The 25,839-nt window shown below is 46.3% G+C and overlaps 1 protein-coding gene across 1 annotated transcript in view; it reads left to right on the top strand.

Moving 5' to 3' along the window:
- The first annotated feature begins 484 nt into the window (after positions 1–484).
- Positions 485–25,839, top strand: part of KCNN3 (potassium calcium-activated channel subfamily N member 3) — a 217,832-nt gene continuing 192,477 nt past the window's right edge. The window contains exons 1-2 of the mRNA XM_073566848.1: positions 485–578; positions 715–1,550. Of these exons, the coding sequence (XP_073422949.1) occupies positions 786–1,550 (765 nt within the window). The 5' untranslated portion in view covers positions 485–578; positions 715–785. The remainder of the gene's footprint in view (positions 579–714; positions 1,551–25,839) is intronic.

Here is a 25,839-nt window from a genome sequence, read left to right as displayed (position 1 = left end):
ATGCAGAATATTTAAATACAATACCTAGAGGGTCTGCAGCTCATAGTTTAGGTATGCCTCATACCTGATTATGTCTCTTGCCCATATTTTGGAGTTTTATGGCACTATATCTAGATAAAGGAGTGATAATCTGATTTATAGAATGGTGACAATACATGTTGCTGTGACTGATGACGTGCCCACAGGCAGGGCATAGCCAACCCATTGCCTGGGACAGAAGAGCATGCAATCGAATAGGGAATCGCATGCTATATGTTGTGTGCTAGGGTTAACCCTTTGAGTGCCAACATTAATGAGGAGCAGTGGACACAGAGGGAGGTGCAGGGGCATGGGTTGAAGATGCACGAACGGATGCCAGGACCATGGTCGTGGTGCTACACCTGGGCACCTCTGTAGCTCTGAGGAGGTTAAAGCAACGGTGTAGGGCTGGATCAATGTGTCACCGCTCCCTGAAAGCCAATAGGAGCTGCCTGCCAAGAGATGGGCTTGGCTTGGTAAGAGAGACAGAGCTAGCTATAGAGAGAGAAGACAGGCAGGATCTCAGCTCCGAGTCCCCAGCATCTACCATACAATGACATGTAAGAGCTGCCTAAGTAACACCTGAGGATTTCATGGCATTGGCATCTTTGGGAGGCTCGGGAGGGAGGGGAGGTCATTGCACATTTGGCTTTTGCATTTAATCTATCTCCCTATCCCCCCTCTTTTTCCCTGTAGGATATTGCACACAGAGTGTCAGGATTGGGGGGCTGAAGGCATCTCATCATCACATCCACACCACCACCATCATGGACACCTCTGGACACCTTCATGATTCAGGGGTTGGCGACATGGATGAAGAACCCAAGTGTCACTGCCCATTATCGGGGGACTCTGTGAACCAGCTGCAGAGCCAGAGCTACCATCACAGCCTGTTGCACTCATCCTCTCCGTCAGCTTTCAGGGCACCTCCTTCCAACAACTCAACCGTCCTCCACCACCCTTCTTCCTCCAGGCAGGGCAGCCAGCTCAATTTAAGTGACCACTTGGTTGGACACTCTCCAACTTCAGCATCTACAAGTGGGGCTGGCGGAGGATGCAAGCACAGACAAGCCAGTCCTCTCGTCCACAGAAGGGACAGCAACCCATTCACCGAAATAGCCATGAGCTCTTGTAAATACACAGGGGGGGTTATGAAACCCCTCAGCCGACTAAGTGCCTCCAGAAGGAACCTGATAGACTCGGAGCCTGAGAACCAACCTCTTCAGATCTTCAACTCCAGCAACGCACCCGAGATAGTCATCTCTTCCAAGGATGAGCACCACTCCAACCAGAATCTGCACCACCATCCCAATGCCACGCAGAACCACCAACACTCAGGCAATAACACCTCCACCACCAACTACCCCAAACCCAACAAGAGGAAGCACCAAAATATTGGATACAAATTGGGACACAGGAGGGCACTTTTCGAGAAACGGAAGAGGCTTAGTGACTACGCGCTGATATTCGGGATGTTTGGAATAGTTGTCATGGTCATTGAGACAGAACTGTCATGGGGTTTGTACGAAAAGGTAGGATCAACACCTCTGCGGAGAAGAAGCTTGGGTTTGGGTGTTTGAGCGGGTTACATGGTGCAGGGTCTTCTCACATTGATACAATATGGCACCTTACTTAGCCTGGTACATAAGACCATCACATTGGCTCATCCCCGTTCAGGCGATTACTGCTCCAGGACCACAGTGTCCCTGGCTCTGAAGGTGTTAACGGGTCTCACACTTGCTAGGTTGACTGCTCGCTTCCTATCCTCTGCTTCTGGGGAGAGTAATCACCCACAGATTCCAATACGGTCGCAGACGTGAATATGCTCACATACATAGTCAGACACAGCCGATATGCAGAAATGTAGAGGATGCTGGGAGAAAAATGGCTACAGGTGTCATGTAGGCAGCTACAGGAGGTGAATGTCTGGGATTTGCACTGGGAATAAGATGCCGCTATGATGAAGCATCAGGGATGGAGCAGGAGAGATCAGAGCGGAGGTGGGGGGCGGAATATGGGACTTCTCATAGGAGCATTCCCCACTTGCTCCCAGGAAGCAGGCAGAATGTACAATGAGCTCTCCCTCCCGATCTGCAGTCAGGAGGAGAAGCTTCTTCTAAGTCGCAGCCTCAGCACCATCTGCTGAGGAAATCTTAAGGTTTCATTGAAGAGAGGAAATGCCAGGGAGTAAAATTAAGGAAATGAGGTTAAAGGGAAGGTGGGGGAACATCAGATCATCCTATACTCATACGCTAGGGAGATGGGTGGGAGCGGAGGAGATGACTGATAAGCAATACTGAGAATGGTGGTCACCCAGCTTTCCCAGTATCCTCATGGCAAGACATTATCAATGTGTCTAACTAGCTCCATTCTTTATGAAGGCACTAGCTGAGTGATCCACCGTGAAGAGTCATGTATGAGCCTACTAATAATGATAATCCCCGCCTGACAGTATGCACATAGGGTAGATCATTCAGCTTTCCCAGTGTCATTAATAGTTAATAATGATGAATGTGTCTCACATTAATTATCATAGCCAAATGCATTCTTAAATGGGCACACTATTCAAGGGACTGAGCACAGTGTAAACCACAATCGTCACATCGGTCTGACAGTATAGACTTAGGAGGTATTACTCAGCTTTCCCAATATCCTCAAAGGTAAACCATCATCAATGTGTCTCACACTAACCAGCTATGTTCTTCTTTGACTCGCGAGTCAAGTGATCCACTGCTAAACTAACCACGTAACATGTAAATCTACCAATAATGATAATGTGAATCTGACAGTGTACACATAAGGGGCATCACCCAGCTTTCCCAGTTTCTTCAATGGTACATGATAAACGTATTGTGCTCTAGTTCTCGCAGCTGTCTGCTTCCTTTATGAATGTGAGAGGCAAGAGATTCACTGGAAAGAGCCATATTTGAACCTGTCAAAAATGAAAATCCCAGTCTGACGGTAATCACACAGGGACAGTCACCCAGCTTTTCCAGTGTCCTCAATTTTAAATTAATGTGTCCAGAATTAACTAGTTGCTTTCTTCATCGACGCAGAAGTCAATTGATCATCTGTAAAGAGTAATAAAAAATACCAATAATGATCAATATATATATAGTGGTCATCACCCAGCTTTCCCATTGTCATGAAGTGTAAACCATAGTGAATGTTTCCTGCACTGATTCTTGCAGCCCTCTCTGTTCTTTATTGATGTGCAACCCCGCTGAGTCATGTAATCTGACTGATAATAACAATCAGCCAAACCCAGGCAGCATGACCCAGCTTTCTCTATGTCATTAATGGTCATACTACCTAGACTGTGATGGTTTTTACTGCCTGCAGGGTTGTGAATTTCCCAATTTTTATAGATATAGAGTGTGGGGTGTAAATAGTTAACTGACAGCCAGGTCTGCAGGACACAGTGGGGGCTAATTGTGGCGGGATGATGGACAGGGCACAGAGGGAATGGAGCGATGGCAGGGGAGAGGTACTGGTGCCATTTCAGCTGTTGAAGCATGTAACTGCATCTGTCTAATGTGAGACATCTGCTGCTGTCAGACACCAGTGTGTAATGCGGAAGGGGGCAAAGATCTGGAGCCTGGGGGGGCTTCCCATGCTGGGTGATGGGTTTACACGGCTGAGGCTAAAGCAGTGGCCATATACACTAAGTAAGGCACAGGCTATCTACACAGAGTACAGACAGCAGTGGCCATATAAACACTATGTAAGGCACAGGCTATCAACACAGAGTACAGCAGTGGCCATATATACACTATGTAAAGGCACAGGCTATCTATACAGAGTACAGCAGTGGCCATATACACTATGTAAAGGCACAGGCTATCTATACAGAGTACAGCAGTGGCCATATACACTATGTAAGGCACAGGCTATCAACACAGAGTACAGCAGTGGCCATATATACACTATGTAAAGGCACAGGCTATCAACACAGAGTACAGCAGTGGCCATATACACTATGTAAAGGCACAGGCTATCAACACAGAGTACAGCAGTGGCCATATATACACTATGTAAGGCACAGGCTATCAACACAGAGTACAGCAGTGGCCCTATATACACTATGTAAAGGCACAGTCCAAACAGTAGATGGGTGTAATTGGGTCCACTGGTTGCTGCCTGTTCTGTGCTGGTGGCACTGCTGGACATCTTCCAGTAATGAAGTGTAGTAATGTGACATGCTTTCATTTTCTGCACTAAGTTTCCTTGACCAACCAGGGCATCTACAGTCCACAATGTTTTCCATTTTCTGGTGCTTCTCCAAAAGCATTTGAAAATCACATCTGGAAACCCCAATATGCTATGAAAATCTCTACCTGGGAGACACCTTACTGATGCAGTATAACTACCTATTTGCGCCGTCAGTTTTGCTATGGTGTGTAAGGGAGGGCCAGGGCCGTAGTCGTGGCCCACAATGATGGCTGCTTAGGCACACCATGACCTCCTGCCACATGCATACAATGTCCTCTTTGCAGCATTCCTTCTTTAAAGCCTTCTGTGCCATCAGGGTCCTCCCTGATCTGCTGGGAGGACACCCCTTTTGGTTTCACACTAAAGGAGACAGAGTCCAGTTTCAACTTGTAACAGACAACTTTACTTGAATCTTTTCGCAGTACATCCAGTTCAGTTACAGCAACTTCACAGGGAACATCACAGTATACATCTTGGTCTATTCCTGTGCTCTTCCCTAATTTTTCTAGAATGCCCCCAGGGCATACCGTTTCATCTGGTATTGCAACGTTCCTTCGACTGTCCAGCTTCTCTACTTTCAGGAGTTCCCATGTAAATTTCACCCCAGACATAAGGGCATCTGCCCATGTAATAAGCTGCCACATCTTGGTGCTGCCCTGCATTCCACTGTTGCTGAATTCTCCAGTACCCAAGCTTTGGACGACTGGGCTTTATCTTACATGTTGCAGGGTCACTGTTCTGTCACGGGCTCTAGAGCCCTAGAAGACTGTCTGGGCTCCCTGGCCCTACTACTCATAATCAGGAAATGCTCCTGGCTTACCCACAGTTGGCTCTTCCTAAGTTAACTATGTACACTAATGTACCCCCATCTAGTGCCCACATTGAGGTACTGCACTTACCCTAAGCTACAGCATAATATCACAGACAAAACACTATATACATATGACAGCAATTCAGTAGAAAACATTATTTACACAGTAAAAAATGAATCAACAATTTACCGGGATGAGTGTGGGGAATAATAACGTCCTTGTAACCCCTTACCGGTGTGTGACCGGTAACACAAAACTCTCTTCTACAACCTCTCCATTGTAGTACAGTTTGTCTGTTCCTCACCCTGTTTTAAGCTTAAAACACAGCTGTTTCAACTGATTATCATTATCATCTATTTGGCATAATTGGTCACTAATACACCTAAGCATAATTCTACAACCCCCCACACTGTACAAGTATTCCTAAAAGTACTGATAAAAGTGGAGATTGATCTGGTTTAGCTTTCTCTTTTGTTCATTCACTTTGCTTTATAGCAATTGATGAAAATAAACTATAGAACTATTATTTTTAAATGCACTCTTAATTTACAGCATTTTTTCCACACTTTCCTAAAATGTTTGCACAGTCTAATTGTGTATATATACTGTTTACTTATGAATATTGCACAGCGCTGAGTATTACACCATCAGACCAGGGAGTACTGAGTATACAAGTGTGGGGAATAATTCCATCCTTGTAACCCCTTACACTCCTCCTTTCTTTAAGGATGGTGGTCTCCGACCATGTCATACGTAAAACTTTATTACTTACATTTAACTACTCCATGCAGGGAGATAAACGTTTAAACAAAGTCTTCAGGCTCAGCAGAGGGTGCCAGACATCACGCACTGCAGCTGCAGACAGTCTTCTTTTTTTTTTCCTTTTGGCTCAGTAGAAGACATTGGAGCCATCCGCCACCATCGGGGAAAGTCTGTATGCTCCACAGAAGAGTCCATTCTTAAAATCACAGGTGCCTGGCACACAGTCCTCCAGGTGACACCTGTAGTCCAACATGCCCCAGTCCCATCCGTCCACGGGACCCGAGCAAATATAAAAGCAACTGTATCTATCTCTGAGGTCCTCAGTCCTTGGGGAGGCTGTTCCTTCCCTTCCTTTGTGCAAAGCACTGCCCTTCTACCGTATGTGCACTGCCTGTTCCTGAAGCACAGTTTGTTGCCACAGTCACACACGGTCCGTTCCTCAGTCCAAGGACCTAGTTGTCCTGCCATCCAGCAGGAAAAGCGCAACAGGCGGGGGTGATTCAGGGATCCTGTGCCCACCAGGACGCGGAAGTGTATTGTTTCATATTGTGCAACGAGCACTACATATGCAAAGGAGTTAACTGGCGTCCACTCAGCGACATCCATCCCGTGCCGCCTTGTCCCCTTTTGGACTCCATGCCCGCGTTCGAGCCAACAATGACTCTGCAGCCGCAGACGTCATAAGCTGCCAAGACATGGCAGGTGCAGTGGTTGGCCGAGCAATGGCCTGGGAACTGGGAGCCGCATGGACTGTTTCCGGGCCCGCATAAAGCTCCAGTTCGCCTTCCTCCTGCAGGGTAATGGCTATGGCATAGTACCCCCAAGGGCCATCCTCCCTGTAGAAATTGACCCAATTTCCTTCCCTCAGGGGCCTTTCGAATTTCACCGAGGCGGCATTTATATAAACTTTGGCGTTGGTGTTCAATTCCCAGATGAACCCGTAGCCGCGTTCCACGTCAATGTACACCAGCTGCCCGCTGGTGCGCCTTCCAGCCATAGCGCCCCCTCCTGGTTGATGCAGTTCGGCCCACATCTCCTTCTCCCGCTGTCTTTTCTGTACAATAACCCTCAATCCAAGCGGCCTGCCCGGGGGATGGGAACGGGCCCTCCGTCTGTGTATGGAGATGTGACGAGTCGAGAGGCGGCCAAGTGCGGGCCTGCTCTCTGAGGTCTGGGGCCAAGGTGCAGAAGGGCCTAGGGATGAGATGTTGCCGCGCGTGGGCCTGCTCTCTGTGGTCTGGGGCTGAGGCACAGTTCAGCCTTCTGGGGTCAGGGGCCGAGGATCACTCACCACTTGCTCCAATATCCTGGCTGCAACCATCCCGTCACCATCAGATCCCTCCACCGATGCAGCTGCACACTCCGGCTCCTTCACTTCCGGCGTGAGCTCTTCCGGGGCAGGTACGGCTTTCAGTTCACCAGTCTACTCCAGCTCCTGATGATGTTCTGGCTCCCAATGATGGTGTTCTAGCTCTGGCAGCCGCCGGCACCGTTCCTCCACCGGTAGAGGGAAACGGTGAGTCCAGAACTCGTCGGCGACTCCCCTCTCTCTTCTGGGTCTACTCTTCTCCTCTTCTTGTCTCCACCTCTACTCGATGCGGCCTATGCCGCCTCAGCACCGCGTGCACGAGTGGTCCATCGCTGCCTGTCCCATAGCTTGTAATGATGCCACGCGGCTGCACATGGGGTTTTCTTCTGGGCCTCACCTGTTCCAAGGTGGGGTTACTTCCAGCCACTCCACCCATTTCTCTGCAGTCGGTTGTAAGGGATGAGGTCTCCTTCTTTTCAGACGCACCCACCAGGAGCGGACACCATGCTTAGGCCGCCATCTCTGCCAGTTTTTTGCGCCATCTCCAAGTCAGGACACCTACAAGGAGTGGGATCAAAGCTGTCGTCCTCCATCTGCACACCATCTTCCGCCATCTTTAGAGTTGCCATCTTTGTCACCAAAGTGTCGGTCACATCCAGGATTTCAGTCACATCCAGTATATCAGTCACATCCAATGTATCTTCAATCTTTCCCAGCTGTGGGATCCTCTTGACTACGCCAAGTGTAGGGGAGGGCCAGGGCCGTAGTTGTGGCCCGCAATGATGACTGCTTAGGTGCACCCTGGCCTCCCGCCACATGCATACAATGTCCCCTTTGCAGCCTACCTTCTTTAATGCCTTCTGTGCCATCAGGGTCCTCTCTGATCTGCTGACAGAACACCCCTTTTGGTTTCACACTAAAGGAGACAGTCCAGTTTCAACTTGTAGCAGACAACTTTACTTGAATCTTTTCACAGTACAACCAGTTCAGTTACAGCAACTTCACAGGGAACATCACAGTATACATCTTGGTCTATTCCTGTGCTCTTCCCTATTTCTTCTAGAATGCCCCCGGATCATACCATTTCGTCCGGTACTGCAGCGTTCTTTCGACTGTCCAGCTTCACTACTTTCAGGAGTTCCCCTGTCTGTTTCGCCCCAAACATAAGGGCATCTGCCCATGTAATAAGCTGCCACATCTTGGTACTGCCCTGCATTCCACTGTTGCTGAATTCTCCAGTATTCAAGCTCTGGACGACTGGGCCCTATTTTAAATGTTGCGGAGTCACTGTGCTGTACGGGGCTCTAAAGCCCTAGAGGACTGTCTGGGCTCCCTGGCCCTACTACTCATAATCAGGAAATGCTCCTGGCTTACCCACAGTTGGCTCCTCCTAAGATAACTGTACACTAATGTACCCCATCTAGTGTCCACATTGATGTACTGCACTTACACTAAGCTACAGCATAATATCACTGACAAAGCACTATATACACTCACTGGCCACTTTATTAGGTACACCATGCTAGTAACGGGTTGGACCCCCTTTTGCCTTCAGAACTGCCTCAATTCTTCGTGGCAGAGATTCAACAAGGTGCTGGAAGCATTCCTCAGAGATTTTTGACCATATTGACATGATGGCATCACACAGTTGGCGCAGATTTGTCGGCTGCACATCCCTGATGCGAATCTCCCGTTCCACCACATCCCAAAGATGCTCTATTGGATTGAGATCTGGTGACTGAGGAGGCCATTTGAGTACAGTGAACTCATTGTCATGTTCAAGAAACCAATCTGAGATGATTCGAGCTTTATGACATGGCGCATTATCCTGCTGAAAGTAGCCATCAGATGTTGGGTACATTGTGGTCATAAAGGGATGGACATGGTCAGCAACAATACTCAGGTAGGCTGTGGCGTTGCAACGATGCTCAATTGGTACCAAGGGGCCCAAAGAGTGCCAAGAAAAAATTCCCCACACCATGACACCACCACCACCAGCCTGAACCGTTGATACAAGGCAGGATGGATCCATGCTTTCATGTTGTTTACGCCAAATTCTGACCCTACCATCCGAATGTCGCAGCAGAAATCGAGACTCATCAGACCAGGCAACGTTTTTCCAATCTTCTACTGTCCAATTTCGATGAGCTTGTGCAAATTGTAGCCTCAGTTTCCTGTTCTTAGCTGAGAGGAGTGGTACCCGGTGTGGTCTTCTGCTGCTGTAGCCCATCTGCCTCAAAGTTCGACGCACTGTGCGTTCAGAGATGCTCTTCTGCCTACCTTGGTTGTAACGGGTGGCAATTTGAGTCACTGTTGCCTTTCTATCAGCTCGAACCAGTCTGCCCATTCTCCTCTGACCTCTGGCATCAACAAGGCATTTCCGGCCACAGAACTGCCGCTCCCTGGATTTTTTTTCTTTTTCGGACCATTCTCTGTAAACCCTAGAGATGGTTGTGCGTGAAAATCCCAGTAGATCAGCAGTTTCTGAAATACTCAGACCAGCCCTTCTGGCACCAACAATCATGCCACGTTCAAAGGCACTCAAATCACCTATCTTCCCCATACTGATGCTCGGTTTGAACTGCAGGAGATTGTCTTGACCATGTCTACATGCCTAAATGCACTGAGTTGCCGCCATGTGATTGGCAGATTAGAAATTAAGTCTTAACACACAGTTGGACAGGTGTACCTAATAAAGTGGCCAGTGAGTGTACATATGACAGCAATTCAGTAGAAAACATTATTTACACAGTAAAACATGAATCAACAATTTATCGGGATGAGTGTGGGGAATAATACTGTCCTTGTAACCCCTTACAGGTGTGTGACTGGTAACACAAAACTCTCTTCGACAACCTCTCCATTGCAGTACAGTTTGTCTGTTCCTTGCGCTGTTTTAAGCTTAATACACAGCCGTTTCAGCTAATGAAACTGATTATCTGTCAGGACTCTAATGTTAGGACCCTGTCGGCATCGGCAAACTGCCACACCGAGCAGGGTGACTTACCCACACTATGGGAGAGCACGGGGTCCAGTAGTGACGGTTCAAGCAGACAGGACCTGCGACACTGAAAATAGTAAGGAGTCCCAGGACCTAGATCATGTGACTGCAGGGGGCGGGGCTTAGTGTCCTACTGCTGCAGATGATATAATGTACCTACTGCAGGGAAACTGTAGAGGAGTAGAGGAAAATGCAGGTCAGACAAGCGAGGGTTCGTACACGGAGAGGGCTGTGCGGTACCAGAGGGACGAGCAAAGAATAGTCAAGTCACAGGCAGAGGGTCATACACAGAGAGGTAGCGCAGTACAAAAGGGACAGGCAGAACTCGTAACAGGGACAGAACCAGGTCAAAACCAAACAAGCAAGCAAGATATCAGGCACAAGGCACACGTACGCACGAGGTCAATTAACTCAGCCGAGGGCAGGAGTATAACTGACACCGTACCTAGGTCAAGTGATCATTAAATAGCCGCTCTCTGCCAGAGAGAGGCAGAAACAATTAACCCCTGTCTGACCAGGACGGTCCAGTAGTTTGCCAAAGACAAAGCCCATCTTGGATCATGACATTATCATTATCATCTATTTGGTATAATTGGTCACTAATACATAAGCATAATTCTACAAACCCCTACACTGTACAAGTATTCCTAAAAGTACTGATAAAAGTGGAGATTGACCTGGTTTAGCTTTCTCTTTTGTTCATTCACTTTGCTTTATAGCTATTGATGAAAATAAATTCTAGCACTATTATTTTTAAATGCATTCTTAATTTACAGCATTTTTTCCACACTTTCCTAAAATGTTTGCACAGTCCAATTCTATATATATATACTGTATACTTATGAATATTGCACAGCGCTGAGTATTACACCATCAGACCAGGGAGTACTGAGTATATAATATTATATATCAGTATTTCACAATAAATTTATATCAGATTGTGTGTACAAAGTGAACCAGCAGGGGGAGACAGTGAGATGTCACCTGAGAACTACAGAAGTTTTAGCTCTCATTATATTCACCTGTGTTGTGTGCAGGACGGCATGAGTGTGAGGGACAGTAGGCGCTGGATAGAACAGGCATGAGGGACAGTAGTGGTGGGATGGTGCAAGTGTGAAGGACACTAGTCGCGGGATGGTGCAGGCATGAGGGATGGTAGTGGTGGGATGGTGCGAGTGTGAAGGTACTAGTTGCGGGATGGTGCAGGCATGACATATGGTAGTGGTGGGATGGTGCAAGTGTGAAGGACAATAGACGCGGGATGGTGCAGGCATGAGGGATGGTAGTGGTGGGATGGTGCAAGTGTGAAGGACAATAGACGCGGGATGGTGCAGGCATGAGGGATGGTAGTGGTGGGATGGTGCAAGTGTGAAGGACACTAGACGCGGGATGGTGCAGGCATGAGGGATGGTAGTGGTGGGATGGTGCAAGTGTGAAGGACAATAGACGCGGGATGGTGCAGGCATGAGGGATGGTAGTGGTGGGATGGTGCAAGTGTGAAGGACACTAGACGCGGGATGGTGCAGGCATGAGGGATGGTAGTGGTGGGATGGTGCAAGTGTGAAGGACAATAGACGCGGGATGGTGCAGGCATGAGGGATGGTAGTGGTGGGATGGTGCAAGTGTGAAGGACACTAGTCGCGGGATGGTGCAGGCATGAGGGATGGTAGTGGTGGGATGGTGCGAGTGTGAAGGTACTAGTTGCGGGATGGTGCAGGCATGAGGGATGGTAGTGGTGGGATGGTGCAAGTGTGAAGGACACTAGACGCGGGATGGTGCAGGCATGAGGGATGGTAGTGGTGGGATGGTGCAAGTGTGAAGGACACTAGACGCGGGATGGTGCAGGTAAAGAAATTGTATGCCATACGGACCATCAGAGTGGCATCCGATTTTTACATATACATTACAATTCTGTAGCATGGGAAATTGCAAATGGTGATGTACATGACTGGTTAATCACAGATGATTAAAAAGCAGATTGTATACAGACAGCACACAGATGACAAGTGAGGAATAGATCGTACCACTTTTCTGGATGAGAATGGGACCAATTTTTTGTGTATGCAAGTGTGAGCGAACCCTAAGGGCTTGTTCACACTGGCAAGTAGCATCCGATGATTCTCTCATGTGAGAGAATGAGATAGTATATGCAAATGACCCTCACCTCAACCTCTGCTGCGAGCGTGAGCCGAGTGTCATTTTATTGTGATCCGGGTCTCTCCCATGCGAAAATCGGATCACAGATGCGGAGAAGATGGAGAACTTAATTGCTGTGGGTGTATATCGGACTGCACTCAGATGATATCCGGGTGCAGTCCCATGGTTTGCAAGCAGCCATAGACTTATATAGGTGCGCGCCATCCGATATACACTGCCAGTCACAAAATACAGAGAGTTTTTTCTCATGTCACTTGTCGAGTTAGCACTCTCCAGTCTGTGCAGGAGGAGGAGTTCCCGCTGTGTGTCCGGGCCAGAACCAAGGGGGCCGTCACCAAGGTTCCTAGGGGGACTGTTTCCGGGGGACATAATTAGAGGACGGACCGCAGAGACTTCTAGAAAGGTTGGGGGAGGAGCTAATATAAAAGGGGCTGAGGACGCCAGCCGAGGGCAGTCGATGGAGCAGGAGAGAAGGAGCAAGGAAGCTAGAGGGCGCCATAGAGCCAGAGCGAGAGCCAGAGCAAAGCAGCCGACGGGAGAGACTGAAGGGAGACTCACCGCCAATGGCCATCCAACGGAGAGGCACCGACCGCCTGCCCGCGCTCCCAGTGGCCGCCACCGCCCGACTCCACCCCGCGGGTGTGGCCGCCACCGCCCGACTCACCCCCAAGGGTGCGGCCACGACTGCCCGACTCCGGCCCACGGGTGTGGCCTTCCGCTGCCGCCCGCGGCCGCCGCCCGACTCCAGCCCGCTGGTGCGGCCTGTCCGCTGCCGCCCGCGGTCCCTGCAGCTCAGCTCCGGCCTGCGGCTGCGGTCTGTTTACCGCCACCTGCGGCTGCCGCTGCCCGTCCCCAGCTGGTGGCTGCGGCCTACACTGTCCCGTCCCCGGGCTACGCTGTCCCACCTGGGAGGTGCGACGCAGAAGAACTCTTCAGGGGCCTGCTGTGCCCCCACTTTGCCGGGCATAGGAACACCCAAAGTCTCCGCCATATCCTCATCAGCTGGGCCCAGCGGCTGATACACCAAAGCATCATCGACCATCGCTCTGCCGGACGTCAGAGAGGATAAGTGACACTTTGTAGTTAACATTCTGGACCCGTAGTCGGCCATACCGCGGCCCTATAGTGACTGGTCTTTGCCGGGTTAGTCGTGTTTGTTTCACCAGTGTATTCTTGTGTTGATCCCTGCAAGGATAACTGCTGTTAGCTTGTTTGGTTGCTCGAGATAGCCCCTATAGGCATCTATATTTATATAAAAGTTACATCTTAAAGTTCATCCCGTCTCTCATCTCAACACTGCATCCCGCGTACCTGCAATTACTACATCTGAGGGAGCCATAAGACTGATTTTCCCCTATAAAACAATGGTAGCCATAACACCACCTACAAACAGTGCCAGGGCCCCCTTATAAACAATTTGAGATGGATTTCCTCCGATAACATTTTTTCTTATAAATGTGAATTTTCAGAGACTTTACCAGCCTAAACTAGACAGCTTTCCCTTGCTTGTCCAGTTATGGCGTCCCCTATGGTTACCACCGGCAAAGAGACAGAGCTAAGGGAGCCTGAGTAGAATTTCTAACCTCCGGACAGAGACACACCTGAAGACTTTATCTGGGTGGACACGCCCTTTAAGATTTACCTTCCCTGCCCGTCCTCTGCAGCAGACTGGTAATGTTTGGGCAGATGGGCCCCCTTTGTACTCAGCAGCGTATCGCTCGTCTATCAGCGCTGGGAAGTGCTTATATATAATTAATGGAAGAAGCCCCCGGGGTCTCTCCACCAGAAGACGATTAAACAAAAGTCTGCGACAGAGCAGGACAAAGATAACGAATCAGGAGAATCAATGGGAAATAATCAGCTCCGCTGCCGAGAGAGACCGGGGGGGGATTTATCAGAGGTGCGAGACCGGTAATGAGCAGTGATCGGTGATTCACTTATCTACTATAAATCCACATTTATTATACTCTAGTCACATCCAAAGCTGCATTCAAAACTGTCAACAGAGCTACCACTAACCGATTATTTAAATCCCATAATGCGCTGACATTTTGAGATTTGGGATCGCATTTGGGTTCGCTCACATTGGCGAGTAGCCAGCGTATAACTCGGAAGAAAGCTGTCTGATGTTTCATCGGATGGCACTCGCTCCAGTGTTTTTTTTTCTTATTATGCCGAGTCAGTATGAGAAAAAAAAAATTGCTGCATGCTGTGATTGGCAGCATATATTGGACACCGCACGCCCATACAAGTCTATGGGTGCTTGCAAAACATCGGACTGCACTCGGATGTAGTCCGAGTGCATTCTGATATATGCCGACTCACACAATGGAGAAGATGGAGAAATTGAGTTCTAATAATAATAATAATAATAATACATTTTATTTCTATAGCGCCGACATATTCCGCAGCACTTTACATTTCAGAGGGGAATTGTACAGACAATAGACATTACAGCATAACAATAATCACATAGATCATAACAGATACCAAGAGGAATGAGGGCCCTGCTCGCAAGCTTACAGTCTATGAGGAAAGAGGTAGACACGAAAGGTGGGTGGTAACAGTTGCCCTGATTGTATGGACCAGCCATAATGTTAAGTGTGTAACAGTACGGATGCAGAGGGCTAATGGATGCATAAAGCATGTGGGAACATGATGCGGGGAACCTGGTTATGGTAAAACTTTTGGCTGTGCCACACAGGGATAGATTAGGTTAATTTGTTGAGGGGATAGGCCAGTCTGAATAAATGCGTTTTCAGGGCACGCTTAAAATTGTGAGGATTGGGGATTAATCGTATTGACCTGGGAAGTGCATTCCAAAGAATTAGCGCAGCACGTGTAAAGTCTTGGAGACGGGAGTGGGAGGTTCTGATTATTGAGGATGCTAACCTAGGTCATCAGCAGAACGGAGGGGGAGGGAGCGGGTAGGGTGGTATACTGAAACAAGGCAGGAGATGTAGGGTGGTGCAGAGCCATGGAGAGCTTTGTGGGTGAGGGTAATAAGTTTATACTGAATTCTGGAGTGGATGGATAGCCAGTGTAATGACTGGCACAAGGTAGAGGCATCGGTGTAACGATTGGTGAGGAATATGATCCTGGCTGCAGCATTCAGGACAGATTGGAGAGGGGAGAGTTTGGTAAGAGGGAGACCTATTAGAAGAGTTACAATAGTCTAGACCAGAATGAATAAGAGAAACAGTAAGAGTTTTTGCGGAGTCAAAAATAAGAAAAGGCCAAATTCTAGAAATGTTTTTGAGGTGCAGATGACAAGAGCGAGCCAGTGATCGAATGTGGGGGGCAAAGCAAAGCTCGGAGTCAAGTATGATCCCAAGACAGCGGGCATGTTGCTGGGGAGTAATAGTGGAACCACCCACAGAAATGGCAATGTTGGGTATAGGTACATTAGTAGAGGGAGGAAACACAAGAGTTCAGTCTTTTACAGCTTCAGTTTCAGATATAGTGAGGACATGATGTTAGACACAGCGTTTAGACAATCGCCGGTGTTTTCTAGAAAGGCTGGCGTGATGTCAGGAGAAGAAGCGTATAATTGTGTGTCATCAGCATAGAGATGGTACTGGAAACCAAATCTACTGATTGTTTGACCAATAGGGGCAGTGTACAAGGAGAAGAGGAGGGGGCCTAGGACCGATCCTTGAGGAACCCCAACAGTAAGGGGAAGGTGAGAGGAGGAGGAACCGGCAAAAGATACAGTAAAGGAGCGGTCAGAGAGATAGGAGGAGAACCAGGAGAGAACGGTGTCCTTGAGGCCAATGGAACGGAGCATAGTGAGGAGGAACTGGTGATCCACAGTGTCGAATGATGCAGAGAGATCCAAGAGAATTAGCATGGAGTAGTGACCATTTAATTTAGCTGTTAGTAGATCATTAGAGACTTTAGTGAGGGCAGTTTCAGTAGAGTGTAAAGAGCGGAAACCGGATTGGAAAGGGTCGAGAAGAGAGTTATCAAAGAGATAGCGGATAAGACGGGAGTGGACCAGGCGTTCCAGGAGTTTAGAGATGAAGGGAAGATTAGAGACAGGTCTATAGTTAGCGGCACAGTTTTGGTCGAGGGATGGTTTTTTAAGTAGTGGATGTATGATGGCATGCTTAAATGAGGAGGGAAAGAAGAGAAAGAGAGGATAAATATTTTAGTTAGGTGAGGGGTGACAGCAGAGGAAAGAGACTGGAGGAGATGTGACGGAAATGGGTCACTGGTGCAAGTGGTTGGGCGAGTAGATGCAAGGAGCCTGCTTACTTCTTCCTCTGTGACTGTTTCAAAATCAGAGAGTGAGCTAGATGCAGTGGGGAAGGGAGGACAGTGCATGGTATGAGGTGATTGGGTGATAATTTCCTGTCGGATCTGGTCAATTTTTTCTTTGAAGCAATTGGCCAGATCGTCAGCACGGAGCTCCGTGTTTGGAGCCTGTACTCTTGGGTTGAGTAGAGAATGAAAAGTGTCAAAGAGACGGTTTGGGTTATTGGACAGTGAGGTGATGAGGGTGTTGAAATAGGTTTGTTTGGAGAGGTGAAGGGCAGTGTTGTATGTTCTAAGCATAAACTTATAATGGATGAAATCTTCGTGTAGATTGGATTTTCTGCACAGACGTTCGGCGCACCTCCAGCACCGCTGCAGGAAACGTGTTTGCAGGGTGTGCCAGGGTTGTCGCCGTCTGTGTTGTGGTGTTCTATTTATAGGGGGTGCAAATTCATCCAGGGCACTTTGAAGTATTTCATTGTAATGCTTCAATGCAGAATCAGGACTTGAGAGGGAGGAGATAGGGGCCAATGAAGACTGCAAGTTCTTCATAAGTTTCTGGGTGTTAATGGCCTGTATGTTTCTATAAGTCTGGACAGTGGGGGTGACCTGAGCGGCCTGGCAGTTCTTGATAGAGAATGAAAGAAGGTTGTGGTCAGAGAGCGGGAGAGGGGAGTTTGCGAAATCATCCACTGCACAAAGCCGAGAGAAGACCAAGTCGAGGGAGTTACCGTCTTCATGCGTTGGAGAATTAGTAAGCTGCAAAAGGCCAAACGAGGAGGTTAGAGAGAGATAAAAGGTGAGTAGCAGATGGGGAGAGGGGAAGAGCAATGGGGATGTTGAAATCTCCCATGAGGAGGGTAGGGATGTCACAGGAGAGAAAATGTGGAAGCCAAGTGGCAAAATGATCCAGGAACTGATGGGAGGGGCCGGGAGGACGATACACCACCGCCAGTCGCATGGAGAAGGGGGTGTAGAGTCTGACGGTATGGACCTCAAAAGAAGGGAAGACTAGTGAGGGTAGTTGAGGGATAACCTGAAAGGTGCATTTTGGTGATAGAAGCAGACCAACGCCTCCACCAGCTCTATTGTCTGATCTTGGGGTATGAGAGAAGTGTAGTCCACCATATGAAAGAGCAGCAGCAGCGGTAGTGTCTGACTGCTGGATCCTGGTTTCAGTAAGAGCCAGGAGGTTAAGAGAATTAGAAAGAAAAAAGTCATGAATGAAGGAGAGTTTGTTACACACTGAGCGAGAATTCCAAAGTGCACAATTAAGAGCGACAGATGGCATGCAGGGAATATTAATAAGATTAGAGGGGTTTCTAAGTGTAGCAGTTGGGGGTTTGACTTTCTATAACATGGGGGACCAGGGTTGGGAGCAATGTCTTCTGCGACTAGGAGAAGGAGGATAGAAAGAGTGAGCAGATGGTTAAGTGATTTGTGAGAGCGTCTCTTATGTTGAATGGTGGGACTGACTGGATCTGTGCAATTTAACAATGTGAAAAGAGTGTGAGTGCTATAGATAGGAGAGGAAAGGAGCGAGGGGCTGATATGGATGGAGTGTAGAGAGTTAATGCCAGGGCGGTGGATGTGTGTGAATGAGGCATGTTGTGAGTTCATTTTCCCCTTCACCATTGAGGTCTGATGAACTCCCTCTTCTGGTGAAGGAAGGTAGTGAGGCTGATTACAAAGCACCTGAGCAGAATGATGATGACTGGGTGACTGGAATTGCTGACTGGATATAAGGCAGCCGACGCCCTTCTGCCTTGCGGGTGATTTCTCTGAGGGATTCTAGGAGACCAGTCTGATTCCTGCTCCTCAAAAGCTAAGTTTTCTGCTCTGCTTTTTGCATTTGTGTTTTGGTTTTGTTTTGCCTTGTTTTTCTGGATTACTGCCTTCCCCTGCTGGGTGAGCTGAATTCCTTTTTGCTCTGTCTTCAGAAAATACCTGAGTACTGATATAGTCTTTTTGAAGCCTAGCGTCTTCAGGGCTTTTATCCCTATCAGTCTGTTGGCTCTTGTTTTGAGAGGGTTTTGGCAGATTGCAGACAGCAGCTTTTCTATCCTGTCCTATTTAGTTAGCTTGGGCCCCATCATTTGCTCTGCCTATCTTTCTATCTGTGTGAGTGTTTTTTCATCTTGCTTCACCGTCATTATATGTTGGGGGCTGCCTATTGCTTTGGGGTCTGCTCTGGGGCAGTTTAGATTTCCATTTCTGTCTTTAGGCTATGTAGTTCTCCGGCTGTGATCGAGGGGTCTAGGGCTCCGTAGGAACCCCCCACGGCTACTGCTAGTTGTTGTTGTTAGGTTCAGGGGTCTGCAATCCGATAGCTGCCAACTTCTCTGGTTTTCTGTACTTAGCTAGTATTTCTGTTTTTGCCTCCTACGGTGACTCATTCATAACAGCGGCGGCCAGGATATAAATTGCACAAATGCATATGGTATATATTTGTAGCACTCCAAATGTACAGGGAGTAGATATATATTAATGTCTTACCTGTCTCCTGCCCTGTCTAACTGCCATGTTAGAACTGCCAGTACTTTGATACATGTACTTGGATTACATGTTCTCCATCTTCTCCTCACCTGTGACCCGATTCTTGAACAGGATCACGGTAAAATGACACTCGGGTCACGCTCGCAGCAGAGGATGAGCTCGCGTCTGATTGTCTGATTGTCTTGCATGAGGGAATCATAGTATGCTATACTCTATTGTGAGCGAGCCTTAAGAGTTTCTGCTCCAAAAACTTCTCGAAAAACTCCATGTTCACAGATCTACACAGAGTTTATAGAGCAGAAACTACCTAGCTGGAAACTCTAAGGGTATGTGCACACGTTGCGGATTTGGTTGTGGCTCCGCAGCAGTTTTCAATGCAGTGTACAGTACCATGTAAACCTATGGAAAACCAAATCTGCTGTGCACATGCTGCGGAAAAATCCGCAGTCACATCCGCAACGTGTGCACATACCCTAAATCCTACTCAAAAGCTCACAGTTTCTGCTCCAGAAACTCTTCAAAAAGATTCAGTGTGCACGTATATTGAGATTAAGCGCACACACAGTATTCTTAGGAATTCTTGGCGTGAGTCCGCACTAAAAAGTGCCTTGAAAAAAATTGCTCAAAAAACTATTGAAAAACTTTTTATTAAACTCTATAGTAAAACCTCTTCACTGGTAATTTGAGCGTTTTTGTGTATTTTGCTTTTTTCAAGTGTTTAAAAATGCCTGGAGTGAGTAAAGAAATTGTTTTCACTTCTTTGTTGCACAGGATCATAAAGGAAACCTTTCCAAACTAGGCTGTGTGTCCAATCAAAACAGAAATCTAGTACTTTTTGACCATCGATAAAAAAAAACAACCTGTATGCACATGACAAAAGTAGTGATATGCATCTTTTTTCCCCACTATTTTTTTTTTTTCAAAACCTCTTTAAAGAAAAAAGTTAAAAACTTTCCATAAGAACAGCAAGATGAATTTCTTATAGAAATGGATAGAGAGAGTATGGAAAAAAGAAACATTTCCCAGTATTTTTTATTTTTATTTTTTGCTTTATCACTAAAAACAAAAATAAATTTACAAAAGTTCTCAAAATTGACATCGTCATATCTGGAATGACCCATGCTATAGAACTGCAACACTATTTAACCTATATGGTAAATGCCATAAAAACGCCAAAAAAGCTGTGTTGTCATCATACTGCCAGACAAAAAATAATATAAAAAGCGTTCAAAAAATGATATGTAAAAAAATGATAATAGAGCAAACACAAAACTGTTTTTTAGTTTGCAAAGCTAGCAAAGCTTAAAAAAGGTCTACAAAATCCTGCCATCACTGAATGATAGTGACCTGAAGAACATAGTTGTCATTATTATTATTATTATTATTATTATTATTATTATGCATTTCTATAGCGCCATTTATTCCATGGCGCTTTACATGTGAAAAGGGGAAACATAGACAAGTATAGTAAACATGTGTAAGACAAGGGACACACAAGAACGTAAGGAGAGGGGACCCTGCCCGCGAGGGCTCACAGTCTTTGTCATCAATTTTGTCATAAAAAAAAATAATTTCACAATTTCTACATATTTGATCACTCTTAGTCATAGGCGATCAGAAAAAATGTGCTGCACCCCAAAGGGTATCAATTAAAAGCTTACAACCCATCCCTCAAAAAACAAGCCTCACTAAAAATCCAACATGTGTAAAAGTTATTTGGAAGTTTCCAAGTTTCCGGTAGTTCAAAGAAATATGGCTCCATAAAACCAATCCGGTAAAATCCATGGTCCGTTCTCAGCCCTGCAGTGAGATTCCATGTATGATCTGCTGTAACAGGAAGAACCTACAGGTGCTTCTCATTAAATTAGAATATCATCAAAAAGTTAATTTATTTCAGTTCTTCAATACAAAATGTGAAACTCATATAATATTATATAAAGTCATTACACACATAGTGATCTATTTCTAGTGTTTATTTCTGTTAATGTTGATGATTATGGCTTACAGCCAATGAAAACCGAAAAGTCATTATCTCAGTAAATTAGAACACTTTATAACACCAGCTTGAAAAAATGATTTTAAAATCCGAAATGTTGGCCCACTGAAATGTATGTTCAGTAAATGCACTCAATACTTGGTCGGGGCTCCTTTTGTATCACTTACTGCATCAATGCGGCGTGGCATGGAGGCGATCAGCCTGTGGCACTGCTGAGGTGTTATGGAAGCCCAGGTTGCTTTGATAGCAGCCTTCAGCTCGTCTGCATTGTTGGGTCTGGTGTCTCTCATCTTCCTCTTGACAATAACCCATAGATTCCCTATGGGGTTAAAGTCAGGCGAGTTTGCTGGCCAATCAAGCACAGTGATACTGTTGTTTGTAAACCAGGTATTGGTACTTTTGTCAGTGTGGACAGGTGCCGAGTCCTGCTGGAGAATGACATTTCCATCTCCAAAAAGCTTGTCGGCAGAGGGAAGCATGAAGTGCTCTAAACTTTCCTGGTAGATGGCTGTGCTGACTCTGGTCTTGATAAAACACAGTGGACCTACACCAGCAGATGACATGGCTTCCCAAACCATCACTGATTGTGGAAACTTCACACTAGACCTCCAGCAGCTTGGATTGTGTGTCTCATCATTCTCCCTCCAGACTCTGGGACCTTGATTTCCAAATGAAATGCAAAATTTACTTTCATCTGAAAACAACACCTTGGACCACTGAGCCACAGTCCAGTTCTTTTTCTCCTTGGCCCCCAGGTAAGACGCTTCTGGCGTTGTCTATTGGTCATGAGGGGCTTGACACAAGGAATGTGACACTTGTAGCCCATGTCCTGGATAAGTCTGTGTGTGGTGGCTCTTGAAGCAATGACTCCAGCAGCAGTCCACTCCTTGTGAATCTCCCCCAAATTTTTGAATGGCCTTTTCTGAACAATCCTTTCAAGGCTGCGGTTATCCCGGTTGCTTGTGCACCTTTTTCTATCATACTTTTTCCTTCCACACAACTTTCCATTAATATGCTTGGATACAGCATTCTGTGAACAGTCAGCTTCTTTAGTAATGACCATTTGTGGCTTACCCTCCTTGTGGAGTGTCAATGACTGCCTTCTGGACATCTATCAAGTCAGCAGTCTTCCCTATGATTGTGAAGCTACTGAAAGAGACTAAGGGACCTTTTTACCCCTTTACTACCAAGGGTGGTTTTCACGTTAACTCCCGGGCCAATTTTTACAATTCTGACCACTGTCCCTGTATGAGGTCATAACTCAGGAACGCTTCAACGGATCTAGGTGATTCTGACATTGTTTTCTCGTGACATATTGTACTTCATTTTAGTGGTAACATTTAAGTAATATAACTTGTGTTTATTTGTAAAAAAAACCGTAAATTTGGCAAAAATTTTGAAAATTTCGCAACTTTCCAACTTTGAATTTGTATGCTCTTAAATCAGAGATATGGCACTCAAAAAACTTGATAAGTAACATTTCCCACATGTTTACTTTACATCAGCACAATTTGGGAACCAAAATTTTTTTTTTGTTAGGAAGTTATAAGGGTTAAAACTTGACCAGCGATTTCTCATTTTTACAACACCATTTTATTTTTAGGGACCACATCACATTTGAAGTCACTTTTAGGGGTCTATACAGTATGATAGAAAATACCCAAAAGTGACACTATTCTAAAAACTGCAGCCCTTAAGGTGCTCAAAACCACATTCAAGAAGTTTATTAACCCTTCAGGTGCTTCACAGGAATTTTTTGAATGTTTAAAAAAAAATGAACATTTAACTTTTAGTCACAAAAAAAATTACTTCAGGTTCAATTTTTTTATTTTACCAAGGGTAACAGGAGAAATTGGACTGCAAAAGTTATTGTGCAATTTGTCCTGAGTACGCTGATACCTGATATGTGGGGGGAACCACTGTTTGGGCGCATGGCAGAGCTTGGAAGGGAAGGAGCGCCGTTTGACTTTTTCACTGCAAAATTGGCTGGAATTCAGATCGGACGCCATGTCACGTTTGGAGAGCCCCTGATGTGCCTAAACAGTAGAAACCCCCCACAAGTGACCCCATTTTGGAAACTAGACCCCCCAAGGAACTTATCTAGAGTGGTGAGCTCTTTGAACCCCCAAGGGCTTCACAGAAGTTTATAACGTACAGCTGTACAATTAAAAAATCATATTTTTTCCACAAAAATGATCTTTTCACCCCCAATTGTTACTTTCCCAAGAGTAACAGGACCCCAAAAGTTATTGTGCAATTTGTCCTGAGTACGCTGATACCCCATATGTGGGGGAAAACCACTATTTGGGCGCATGGCAGAGCTCGGAAGGGAAGCAGCGCCATTTGACTTTTTTGGCTGGCATTGAGATCGGACACCATGTCGTGTTTGGAAAGCCCCTGATGTGCCAAAACAGTGGAAACCCCCCAATTCTAACTCCAACCCTAACCCCAACACCGCCCTAACCCTAGCCCTAACCCTAACCCTAGCCCTAACCCTAGCCCTATTGGTAAAATGGAAATAAATACATTTTTTTTAATTTTATTCTTTTTCCCTAACTAAGGGGGTGATAACGGGGGGTTTGATTTACTATTTATGGCGGGTTTTTATGTTTGGCGGCTGTCGCACGCTAAAAGACGCTTTTTATTGTATAAATAGTTTATGCATCACCACATTTAGAGAGCTATAATTTTTCCATATTTTGACCCACCGAGTCATGTAAGATCTTATTTTTTGCGGGACGAGTTGACGTTTTTATTAGTATCATTTTTGGGCATGTGACATTTTTTGATCGCTTTTTATTCTGATTTTTGGGATGCAGAATGAACAAAAACCAGCATTTCATGAATTTCTTTTGAGGGGTGCGCTTACTTTGTTCCGCGTGCGGTAAAATCGATAAAGCGGTTTTATTCTTCGGGTCAGTACAGTTACAGCGATACCTCATTTATGCAATTTTTTTATGTTTTGGCGCTTTTATGCAATGAAAACAATTTTATATAAAAAATAATTATTTTTACATCGCTTTATTCTGCGAGCTATAACTTTTTTATTTTTTCGCTGATGATGCTGTGTGGTGACTTGTTTTTTTGCGGGACAAGATGACGTTTTCAGCGGTACCATGGATATTTATATCCGGCTTTTCGATCGCGCGTTATTGCACTTTTTGTTCGGCAGTATGATGATAAAGCTTTATTTTTTGCTTCGTTTTTTATTTTTATTTTTTAAGAGGTTCAATAAAGGGGTTAACTAGTGGGACAGTTTTATAGGGCGGGTCGTTACGGACGTGGCGATCCCAAATATGTGTACTTTTATTGTTTTTTTTTATTTATTTATTATGGATTTTTTTAAATTTATTTAGCGATTTTTTTTATAAATTATGTTTACACATTTTTTTTTTTTTTTTAACTCTATTACAATGTCCCAGGGGAGACATAACTGTCATGTGACAGATCGCTGATCTGTCACATCACAGATCGCTGTGACAGATCAGCGATCTGTCACAGGCAGTGCTGCAGGCTTCCTCATGCCGATGCTTTGCAGGCATGAGGAAGCCACCTCCCTGCAGCTCCCCGAAGGTCCCTGCCACCATTTTGGATTCGGGGACCTGCAGGGAAGGAGACCCCCGCAGCAGCGCTGCACATCGCGCTGCTGTGGGGGTCTCAGGGAAGCACGGAGGGAGCCCCCTCCCTCCCGATGCTTCCCTAAACCCCCAGTACACTGCAATCGTGCCGGGTGTCAGCTGTGATAATCAGCTGACACCCGGCCGCGATCAGCTGCGCCCCCCCGTGAGCGCAGCTGATCACGCTAGACGTACTATTCCATCCTTGGGACTTAGGTCCCAGGTCACATGGACGTAATAGTACGTCTAATGTAGGAAAGGGGTTAAACGCTTAGGAAGCCTGTGCAGGTGTTTTTTTTTTTTTAAATTATTCTAATTTACTGAGATACTGACTCTCGGGTTTTCATTGGCTGTAAGCCATAGTGAGCAACATTAACAGAAATAAACACTTGTAATAGATCACTCTCTTTGTAATGACTCAATATAACACACGAGTTTCATTTTCTGCATTACAGAACTAAAATAAATGAACTTTTTGATGATATTCTAATTTTGTGAGAATCACCAATACTTAAAGGGATTCTCCAGGACTGATTGATGACCCATCCATAGGTGGTGCACTCTCTCTTCTCTTTTATATTCTAAGTAGCGGCTACTCAGCAATGTACGGTGCTGCCGAGTGCCGCCTGCATATCTCTTAGTTTTAGTCACTATTGCTAGATACTTAGTGTCACACATGATAGGATTGGATACACTGCTCAGCAGACAGTATCACCATTTTCAGGTTTAGGGGTGTCGGGGATCCCCTGGAGAGTCTTAAGGGGGTTTTACACTAAGCGATATCGCTAGCAATATCGCTAAAACGTCACTGGTTTTGTGACGTTATAGCGATATTGCTAGCGATATCGCTATGTGTGATACTTACCAGCGACCGGCTCCCCCGCTGTCCATCGCTGATCGCGCGAGAATGTCCGGCTCCATTTCTCGTCGGGCGCTTCCTGCTGAGACTTCCTGCTGTGACGACGAGCGATGCTGGACGCGGGCGGGAGGATGCAGGATCGCTGTGTGTGAATGGTAAGTATCGTGCGCTGCGTCGCTGCTGCATCGCTGTGAGATCTTTCTGTATGAAAGCTCACTAGCGATCATTTAGCGATGCACCAGCGATCCTGGCCGGGTCGGATCGCTGGTTGGATCGCTGGTGCATCGCTAAATGTAAAAGGGCCTTTAGTCCTTCATGATATAATCCAGCCCTTATCTCATAG

The sequence above is a fragment of the Dendrobates tinctorius genome, unplaced genomic scaffold (genome assembly GCF_039654945.1).
Source record: "Dendrobates tinctorius isolate UK_male_01 unplaced genomic scaffold, ASM3965494v1 ptg000019l, whole genome shotgun sequence".
NCBI classification, from domain to species: domain Eukaryota; kingdom Metazoa; phylum Chordata; class Amphibia; order Anura; family Dendrobatidae; genus Dendrobates; species Dendrobates tinctorius.
The sequence above is the reverse complement of the archived record's forward strand: the minus strand, read 5'-3'. Positions and strand labels throughout refer to the sequence as shown.